At 34.5% G+C, this 11,371-nt stretch overlaps 1 protein-coding gene across 1 annotated transcript in view; it reads left to right on the top strand.

Annotated features, from left to right (window-relative positions):
- Positions 1-9,976, top strand: part of LOC106464964 (tip elongation aberrant protein 3-like) — a 66,980-nt gene extending 57,004 nt beyond the window's left edge. The window contains exon 9 of the mRNA XM_013925138.2: positions 7,117-9,976. Coding sequence (XP_013780592.2) covers positions 7,117-8,368 — 1,252 coding nt within the window. The 3' untranslated portion in view covers positions 8,369-9,976. The remainder of the gene's footprint in view (positions 1-7,116) is intronic.
- Positions 9,977-11,371: the final 1,395 nt, after the last annotated feature.

The following is an 11,371-nucleotide window of genomic DNA, read 5'->3' as shown; positions in this document are numbered from 1 at the left end:
TGGTGTTGCAGTGAACGAAAAAGATAGTAATCTGATGGTGCCATATCTGGAGAATATGGTAGGTGGGAGAGAACTTCTCAATCCAACTCCATAATCTTGTGTTGCATCAAACGTGCCACATGTGAACGTTCATTGTCATGGAGAAGAAGAACACCTTTCCAATTGAAGAGTGAAGGGCTTGATTTAAATATTTCAGTTGCTGTCTATAGATCTCTGCATTAACAGTTTGCTGTGGATTGAGGAATTCGAAATGAGTTACTCCTTTAATGCCCCACCAAATGCGAAACATCACTTTTTGTGGATGGAGTCCAGGTTTTGGAGTCAGAAGTGATTTTTGTCAGGGACTGAGCCATTGTTTTTGGCATCTAACATTCACACAGAGAATCCATTTTTCATCACTGGTGACAATTCTGTCCAAAAATGGTTCATGTGCATTACGCGGCAGAAGAGATGAAGCAACATTCACACATTGGAAACGATGATAATCAGAAAGTTTGTGAGGCACCCAAACACCTTCTTTATGGAATTTTCCAGTATTCCTCAGATGTTTACGTATTGTTTCATGAGAGACGTGCAATTTCAGGGCCATTTCACGAGTGTGTTACCTTTGGTTAGACTCAACAAGCATCTTCAGAGCGGCATTATCATTTCCAACATGTCGGCTCCTGCCATCACAGTTTTTAAGGCTAAAGTCACTTGAATAAAATTTGCTGAACCATCGTTGACACTTACAAACATTCAAAACACTTCCATAAACTTCTTTGATATTCTTTGTGGCTACAGAGGCATTGTTTTCCTTCTTGTATTCAAACAGCATTACATGCCAAATTTGTGTTTCATTGTGTGCCATCACTATAAGGGATTAGAGTATACAAAACTTTACACATTATATAGGCTACACTAACATGACATTTAGGTGGTTCATTTAACTATTATACGTGATGTATGTTTTTTGGGGGGTGATTAATGAAAGTGTTCCGAAATGTGACATTAATTTATTGACGACCTAATACATGGTGAGTATGGGAGCAAGTTTTGTAGACAAGATTATCTTGCTAGTCTTAAATGTCATTGCTTTTTTAACTGTGTAAAAAAATACTGCAGTTAATGGCAGTATTGTCACATCTCATTTTACCTTTCACTTTTGACTTCCCCTGTACCAAAACAATATTCTTCATTGATGTACCTCTGTGGATCAAAATGATCAAAGATTGAATTACTTAATTAAAGAGAAATCCTGATATCTAATTTATGATGCTTAAAGCAATTTTTACTATATAATTCCATTTCTTTCTACTATATCTCGAGCTATTTCTCTTGGTTTTGGTTAGATCCAGATCTTCGTTCTCTCACTGTGTCTACTTCTGTTCCCTTCTTCCCATGCCACAACTTAGTTTAATCATTACTATTTATGATCATATTTTTTCCACATCATATAGTCAACTTGTGTTTTGATCTTAATGGTGACTTAAAATGTTGTGGTTTTGTCTGTCTTTAATTGAGTTTTGTGCATTAATTCTTTCTTGCTTTGAGTTTTTTTTGTTTTTTTTTTGTAAAGTAAAAAGATTGGATCTGTATTTTCTTTATTTGTTTTGGTATTAGTAGTTAGGGTTGTACTTCATTATGAATATTGAATATTCTGTCAAATGTTAGACCCTGTGTTAATGCAGAAGGCAACTTGTCCCATCTTTCGCTTTACAGTTTTCTTATAGAGCACACCTTTCTTTTTCCTGTGATAGGTACTTGATTGATTAGGTTTTAGCTGCATGTTCATATCTCTGAGACTCATAGGCTGCCTGCTGAAAATAAAGGAACATGATCCCTCTTGTCTGGTTTGGAGTGCAAAATCTTGTTAGATATTCATGAATAAGAGGTTTGGTCTGGTGTTTTAGATCATCAAAGCAGTAAGTGGGATTTTGGTTTTTACTTTATCTTTTTTAGTTACATAAGACAAATGATTATTTTTGTCTGCAAGGTTTTAGAGTTTGGCTCTGTAGATTTTTAAGATAGCCCTACTCATTTAGACCAGGATAGAATTTCCTTTGGTTCCTGATGATTCTTTTATCACTAATTATTTCCATTCAACCAGTTTTGCTAAACTGTTTTGAAAGACTCTTTATAGACTGAAATATTTACATATAGGTGACACAATGGACTTTCACCTCTTTCATGAGCTTCAGTCTTTGCTCAACAGAGATTGAGGGACTTTAATTCATTTTAATTTCTCGATTTTTAATACTACTCATTCCTCTGGATACTTGGAGAAACATTCTAAGAGATGAAATGTTGCAATCTCCTTCTGCAGTTACCTTTCATTATTTATGTCATTTATAACTCATCTTGCAGTGAAATCCATCTTTTTCCTCTGCTGATGATCAGTGTTGACCTAATTGACAATAAACAGGTGTTTTTGTGTACAATATGCTTTATTCTAATAGTTTTTATATCCTGCTTATGGCAACAATAACTTTCTGTAGAAAATTAGCACGTTGTATTCCTTCATTGATCTTCAGAGTGAGTTGTTCAGTACATTCTTAGCATCAAGAGCATGGTTTGAAAGTACTTTTCATTCTAGATTGTATTTTGGAAACCCACTGTCCTGCGTTTTGAGACAGTCTAACATAGTTCTGTCTGCACTTATCTAGACACAAGATTAGATTTTCAGTTCTGAGAAATGCACTTTTCCTTCTTTACATAAGTTTTTGATAGATTAATGTATTTTGTGGGATCATTAATGGATTGATTTTCAAATTGTATAATAAAATTTGAATTACCACTTCAACAATCTGATTATTACATGCTTATAAGTTGATCAGCAGCTAGACACTGGTTATTTGCATTTGCAGCTTTTTGAGTAAGTATGTATATGTGAGATTCTAGTTTTAGTGATATTCAAGGTAAGCTTTAGTTTTAAATTAACATTTTACATTTCCTCCCTCCTTAAAACAAGCTTCTTTCTTGTATATTATTTATATATATGCTATTAAAATGTACAATAATTTTCAAGCTTTTCATGTGGAAATAGAAAATTTTGCATGTATCCCACTCTTCCAGCAAGCCCATGCCCATACTTGGCAGATCAGACGTCAAAGGCAAAAGGAATCTTGGATTAAGTTTACATCTAGAATCTCTTCTACCACCAGTTCCAAAGTCATATGGAACGAGATTCGGAAGGTCAAAGGGTGGTATGCTTCCCATCCCTTTTTGATCTTGCTCTCCAATAGCCAGGAAGTTGCTGAGGTTCGGAACATCACCAACACTCTCTGTAAGAGCTTTTCTCGTGCATCCAGCATTTCTGTTTCTTCCCCTGCCTTCTTGACCATCAAGTCTTGGGCAAAACCTTGTCAAAACGTTGTACATTTGCTGTTATGTTAAACTTATATTAAAGTTTTTCTTCATTACCAATTCAAGCCATCTCCAGCCATTATTAGTCTCAAAGTGGGTTCCTCGTCATCGAATTTGAATGGTTTTACATGCTTGCTGTGGGTTTCTTTTTAGAGTTGAATAGTTTTAGTTATACCTATGCTTTTTTTTAAGATCCATCTTATAGGGTATTGAGTTTGTTATTATTTTCTTTATTTTACTATTAAAAAATTTCATGTCCTGGAGTCTAGCATTACCTGGGTGGTCGGGGGGGGGGGGGCGTTTCCAACCAGGACATCCAGTCCCTCATACACAGAGAGATGGAGTCTAACATGAGGTCTCATGTTAACCGTATGTCAGAAATTTTTCATCTGGTGATCACCATTCTCCAATTTCACACCTGGATTTTATGCAGTCCATTGCATGATGTCAGGGATTGACCTCTCGGGTGGCATCTTTATTAATGCGGCCCTTCAGCATTCTTCTTTGAACATTTATCGACAGAAATGATTTACTCATCATCAGTGGTCTCCCAGACATGGTTGTAATCCTTCTTGTCCCACTTTGACACATGTTTCTCAATTTCTGACACTGTTATTCAACAAAGGTTTGGCACCTTCATCCGTTTCTCTATATAAGGCAGCCTTGTCAGGTACTTTTTGTTTTTCTAGGAGACATAAATTTTTTATTTTGCCCTTTCTTCTGAAATCTTTTTGGGTTATCCGTCCTTGACCTGCTTTCCATTTTCCCAATTTGGATATTACAGTGGTTCTCCATGCCTTATCTCTTCCACCCTTTAAACAATTGGCATCATGTTCTTTTTATCACCTTTCACTTAAGACTTATTTTCTTATGTTATTGGCTAGCAAATATCATTGTTTGGATGTTTTTGTGATTCATGTTCATAGGACTCCTTACCATTCAGCCTGTGTTCTGTTGTATCCAGATAGGTCCTTTCTACACAAAACTTCAGCAGCTAGAGAATGAGATAAGACTTTCTCTCCTTTTCAACTTCCCTCCATTTCTTATTTTTATGACCTCTTGGATCCTGTTTGGGTTTTCTGTTGTTATGTTGTGTGCGCTGAAGATTTTTGGGGGCACATCGCCATTGTGTTTCAGTTGTGTCACCCACTGAAGGAGATTGTATGGGCTGGTATGTGAACCATGCCAAATACATTTATATCTCATTATTTACATAACCTGGCAGTTTCCTTCTCTGATGATTTTTGGCTATATCCCCCTCCCCATGACTATTCTCCACACCCCAGCTAGATTGTGAGTTACTGCATTTCTTTTGTATTTAGTTCTATTCTTTTTTCAGGGACCTTCTTGTCATTTTCATTTGGATCCCACTCAGTGGCAGGTATGCTTCTTTCCCTAGCTACCAGTTGAGTGATGAAAGTTTTTCTGGTAACAACTAGCTCTATTGAGATGGGGTGTTCCATAAGATCACCTTATGACTTTCTGGGTGGTAAACAATTATATACACTACTGGAATGCCATGGACTATCATAAGTAAAACATATTGCGATTTTGCATGTCCCTTCTGAACCCTGGATTGAGTAAATTGGGGGTTGGTTTTTAAAAGAGGGAACATGGTTCACTTATTGCACTGTCTCTGGAGCGTCGTTCTTTGGACTCCCCAATGCACGTTATCTCCACATTTCTCCTAGTGGAGCATGAGAGTCCTAACTACTCCCAGTTTCCAATTGCTGGAGTGGTGGATAAAGATCTATTCCTCTTGGGTGATGCTTGAACTCATTATTCCACTCAAGGAGAAGAGGGTGAAGATGGGTGCCCTCCTACCAATAACCCTGAATGGTTTTTCCAGATGTATGGTGGGAGCAGGAGTAGCCTACATGGGAGCCTTCTCATAATTCCGGTTCAGCTATGACACTTAGCTGTCCGGTTGAGTTGAGCGTGGCCCTTCTTTTTGGTCATTATCTTCATTTTGATAATCATGGAAGAGGGTCCTCAACCCTTCCTAATTCCCCACGAAGAGCATCAATTCCAGTGCCATTAGTTGGACTTAGTTTGTTCCACATCCTCCTCGTAATTCTGGGAGCAGGAGGTGCTGCATTGCCTCTCAGGTTGGAGAGCTAGGACTTCTCTTCATAATCCCAGGCCAGGTAACCTCTGTTTCTTCAAGTTGAGTGAGATAAGTAAGGTCCCATAATTATTAGTTCAGTTTGTTGCATTTTGCATTTCTTCAGGTTGAGGCAAGGGTTTGTCCATTTTTGTGTTGCTTGCATTCTCTTTGTAATTCCAGTGGCTCGACTTGCAATATTTTGTAACTTCCAGGTTTGATTCCAATGTGGTTCTCATGCACTAGCCACTATGATTTGGATCTAGCTTTGGGTCCACAGCCATATAATTCCAATGACAAAATGTGGGATCTCATCCACCTGGTTGGGGCCTGGACAAATCCCATGAGTAATGTACAATATTTCATAAAATGTGGAGGATCTGTATGTTGGCTGACCGACTAAGTGTGACTGGATACGTCTGGTATTGCAGGAGCAGGCCAGTTCTGGTATAGTTCTCCCTAAATTCATGTTTTCTTCTCATGATGTTAGGGTTTTACCTTTGTGGCTGGTCAGCCTTTACCACCCAGAAATTAGGTTTCACACTGTCTGGACAAAGAACATACCTGTTCCAGAAGTAATGCAGATCCTACTAGTGTGCCATTACTATATCTCATTTTTGCACACCTCTTTTCTGTAAAGACACTTTCTGTGTAGATGTTGTCCTCACCAGCCCCTCCATCTTTTCAATGTTGGATTCTAGCTATAGTGTGAGTAGAGGTAAGTGTTTTGGAAGTTAATATTTTCCTATACCAAAAATGTATTTCCTATAATACTTACCTCCATTACACTCTCCTGCCCTTCCTCCCCATGATGGCTGGTGTTCAGGTCTTCTAATTTGGAGCTTATATACGGATCTGGGCTAGAGGGTGCATTGATGTAGGTAGAGAGAATCACATGATTTAACCTGCTATAAGCAATAAAGTGGTGAATAAAGGCTGGAGCAAGTGAAGTAAGATTCATACCAATGATTAGATTGGCAGAGAATGGTAATTATCGTCGGAACAAAGCTATGGTATGAGCAAAAGTAAGTATTACTGGAAATACATTTTCAGTATAGGAAAATGTTAACTTTTATGTTTGTTTAAGTTACTTGCTTATTCTTATCTTAATTTTTCTTAAATAATAATATACAAACACATTTTTAATTAAATTAAGTATTCTTGTTACAAAAACTTTAGTCAAAATCTTGCAAAAGTTGAATTATTATTTATCTGTAGTAGTAAAATTTAAAAATTTATTATACTTAGTGATGCATTTTTACATCAACAGTTTTAATTTGTAACTAATAAGTTCTAGAAAGTTAAAAGTGGCTCCTTGATTTATTCATTTATAGAAGGCCTTTCCATATAATGCTAGGTTATTTTTCACTCTTACCAAGGCCTTCCAATGGCTCAGTAATAAGTCTGAAGGCTTATAATGCTAAAACCCAGGTTTCAATACCCATGGTTGGCACAACACAGACAGCCCCTTGTGTAGCTTTGTGCTTAACAACAAACAAGCACACTTCCTAGGAATTAAATTTGATATGAGTTGCATAAAAATTTGTCACAAATAAGGGAGAAAATACTGCACTTTAAATTGCAATGCTTGTGAACTTTCTTTAAATAGTGTATAATCCTGCTCTTAACATATTAAACATTTCCAAAATGCCTTTTTTTTTCTTCAGGTCATTAAGAGATGGATTAAAAAGTAGCAGTTTGCTCAAAAATTTACGCAGTGGTAGCCACAATGTTCTTTGTAGTCCTTATGTTTCTGAACAAGAAGAAGAGTTGATGTGCCTCATGGAAGAAACTTGTTCACTTCAAGAAAGCCCTCTCTCTTCTCCAAACCTTCTAATTCAGAAATCTTCTAGCTCTGAGGCAGTTTTAGTGTCAGGTGGCAAACTATCAACTTTCCAAAAGAAAAATGATGTTGTGTTTCCAGATGATCGTGAACCACTTGTAAAAAACGAATCTTTTGAAATCTATGATTTACAACATTTATCACAGCAATTCAAAGTGTCTCAAGCTATCGATCAATTTTGTTGGACTAGTAATGAGAAAGTTGGCAATGAGAATATGGATCAGATTCCAGATAGTGGCATCAACTCGGTAACACCAGTAGAAAGTTGCTCCAAGGATTATGCTTTTGCCTTTCATTCTCCAAGATCTGTTCCACTTGAACATGAATATTCATCTATCATAGATATGGATGATAAAAGAACTAATGTAAGTACTAAGGATGTAAAATCCGATTACTGTAGCAACCAAAGAACTTCTGCTGGAGCTTTGTTGATTGACTTAGAAGATATAAATCTTCATCAGTCAAAGATATCAAAAATAAATGAACAAAGGTCAAATTTTTCTCCTGTGTTAGAGGATTGTTCCCAGGCTTGCAGCCCAGTTGGTGATGAATTTGGCATGTCTAACTCAGTCTCTAGAAACTCACAACATCAGTCTGTTACCAAAGATGAGTCCAACCATATTAAAGATATCCATCAAGATTTTGCTAGTGTTTTAAATCCAGAGACTTATGATCGTGTTTTATATCAAAGGAAAGGTAATCCTGTGGAAATGCAACTCCTTAATCCAACCCATGAACTCATTTTAGGTAATTTCTGCAGAGGTAACATGACAAAGAGTGATAACAGAGAAGGAATAGAACAGGTCTTAGAAAATTCACAGAAAACTGTTCACACAGCAGCCAAGGAAACAGCAACTGTAGTACCATCTGATTTGCAAACTAATGCCTTACCTGATTGTGAAGTAACACAAGAAAAAGTTATTAATGTTTCTAATTCAAAATTGGCCAGAAGCTTATCAAAAAACAAAGAAGAACAACACAAGTGGGAGCTCTGCATGTATGTGATTGGCGGTCGAGAACTAGGAATATCAAGCTTTTGTAGACAACCTATCTCAGTATGGAAACTGTATATTTAAAGTGCAATGCCATGTGTAACTTAGTTAGTGGACCAACTTCAGTTCAATAAACATCATATAACATGTACAAAATGATTTAAGATATAAATTATGACATTTGAAATGTATACAGATTATATGTATTTTTAATGTTTTAAAGATTGAGTCATTGGCTTTTTTTTCATTGATTCACAAATCCACAGTATTATAAAAAAGGGAAGTAGGTTTTTATTAAGAGATTTCAAATATTTATGAAACTAATATGAAGTATAAATACATGACAAAACATTTTTGTAATTGCACAGTGAGTAACTTATTAGCTGAAACACATACTAAATTTATTTCATTGTAAATTATTAGAAAAAAGCAGGTAGACTGAATGCAGAAGTTTTAAAACAGCTTACCATTTGCTTTCTCAGAGAGTTTAATGGATAAAAAGTACATCATAATGCTTAAATCTATTTTTTCATGAATTATTACAAATTACAGTAAATAACACCTTTCATGATCTCAATGCCAAGAGCATAGAAAAATAGAAATGATCTTCAATGCTCAGTAGAATAAGATCTAACAAAAGTTTTGATGGTTTACAGTAATTTGTTGTAATATTTTACTAAACTTGAATGTTTGTGCACTAATTTTAACAAAAGATCTTAACATTTATTATGATAAAACAATTTATCTTATATGATTATTGTTTTTATTTATACTTGTTGTATCTTTGTTTTACCTTTTCAAAATTTAGTTGTTTATATATTTTATGGAATCTCAAGTGTTCTGAAAATGAGCAAGATTCAAAGCTTTAATGATATATAGTCTAACAAAAGTGGAAGCTCTTGTTCCTTAATTTTTTATTATGGTGATCTTAAGAACACATAGATTTATCTTATTTTGTTCTTTGAGAAGGAACTTGAAGTGTTGACTGTTTGGTGGGCTGTCAGTATATGTTTTATACTCGTGTGAAGTTTACTCTTCTGAAGTTTATGTGTGCATTGATTCATTCTTCTAGTCTCCTTGCTATTGGTCCTATGTACTCTTTCTATTTTGCAACTCAAACATTATACTGATGCATAAGTATGGAGTTATGTAAACAGTTGATTCATGCACCAGTACTAATACTCAAGCTCCAAAAAAGAGTATGTAGGATCAACAGCCAGGAGATAAGAAGAACAAGTCAGAAGTGTAAACCCCACAACAATAGAAAAAACACATATTGAACTGTAACGACAGCTCGCCAAACAACAAACACTTCAGGATCCTTCTCAGAGCATAGAATGAGTTAACTCTACATGCTATTGAAACCACCACATTAAAACTAAGGAAGTCGGCAATCAACATTTGGAAATAAAAGTTTTCTCTTTTGCTAAAACTGTAAATGAACCTTCTTATGTTATACAGCCTTGAGTCAATATTTTCAAGAAATCTGACAAAGCAACAGTTCATAATGAAAAATTGTGTTTGAAAAATATAGATATTATCAAAATGAAGCTTATTGTATTCAACTTTGAATAGTTCCTGAAATTTTGCTGAATTTACATAATTTGAATATTTTGCATGACCATTATTTTTTAGAAGAGGTATAATACTTTTTCATGTAAGTACAAATCCTACTGTTCAGAAATGTTTGCTCTTCAGAAATTTTAAATATGTGAAGATACATTATATATTTATATATATATATATATATATATTTAGGGGTTGCTGATAGTATTTATTTTTATTAATAACATATATTTATGAATATCTAGGCTTGTGCTTTACAATTATAATTTTTCAAATACATTTGTATGGTTCATTCAGTTGAAAAAATATATTTCCCTTACATTATCAGTAATTTAAAATATAGTTTTGAAAACCTTAATATTGCTGTAATGCATCTTTGACAGTTATTAATAATTTTACAAACTTTCAAGATAAGATTATTTTAATGAAATGTTTTACTTAGCATAGTAATTCATATACCATCTCAACCTTGTACTGTATAGATTTGACATTTATTTTAGCTCAGCAGTTTCATATTAATATATTAATTCTGTATATATGTTTATTCACACATACAAAAAGTGAAAGCTAATGTTGTAATTAATAGGATTAAACTTGAAATTCAAACTTCTTAAGTTTACACGTGTATAATTTTAATTTGAATTAACTTCAGCCTGAATGTTTTAAAGCTTACTCATAAGAATTATAATGTTTTATGTTTGACTATTTGAATTTTAAATTCATAACATAAAATTTATATCCAATTTAATGTAACAGCCATTAAGACTGTGTAAAATTGGTCTAAATTTCAAAGCTTACAATTAAAGGTTTATTCAGGTGTCTGAATTTGAAGTTTTCTTCTAAGTAAAGTTTATATTGCAGCTGTTCAGAATGAAGAATTTTTTAAAGTTTAAGTGTTTTGTGCTAGTCATGTGAAATGAAAAATTGAGTGCAAAGCTTATTTATAATGATATAAGTAATTATCTTGAAAATGGATTTCTTATTAACAGGGGTGAAATTGTCCACATAAACACACACAAAAAGGTGGTCATATGCACATACAGCAATGAATTTGCTTGTATGTGTGACTTATAATATAATTTACAAAAACAAATACATATAACTATTGTTTTGGTGGTTTTAAAGAAACAATTATGTATTAAACATGCAACTAAATTAAGAGTCTCATAATTGCAAATTTACCTCAGATGTTTTCTATACATACAGCATGGTCACAAGTAAATAGACACCACCTTTTCAGAAAAAATGAAAATTTTCAGTCATATTCACATGAATTGATATATTTATATTTTAATTAATATCTAGTAGATCTTCCTTTCGCTTCGTGGAGTTCGTGGATTCTTTGGGGCATCGTGAGAATCATTTCGTCAATTTTAGATTGTGGGATTTTCGCCCACTCTTGCTTCAAAATTTGGAGAAGATCGCTCTTCGAAGTTGGTTTTTTGGTTGTTTCTTGACTTGCCGGTCGAGAATGGCCCAGAGGTTTTCGATGGGGATCATGTCAGGAGATTGGCTTGGCCA

Source organism: Limulus polyphemus, unplaced genomic scaffold (genome assembly GCF_000517525.1).
Source record: "Limulus polyphemus unplaced genomic scaffold, Limulus_polyphemus-2.1.2 Scaffold1795, whole genome shotgun sequence".
In the NCBI taxonomy this organism is placed as follows: Eukaryota; Metazoa; Arthropoda; class Merostomata; order Xiphosura; family Limulidae; genus Limulus; species Limulus polyphemus.
The sequence above is the reverse complement of the archived record's forward strand: the minus strand, read 5'-3'. Positions and strand labels throughout refer to the sequence as shown.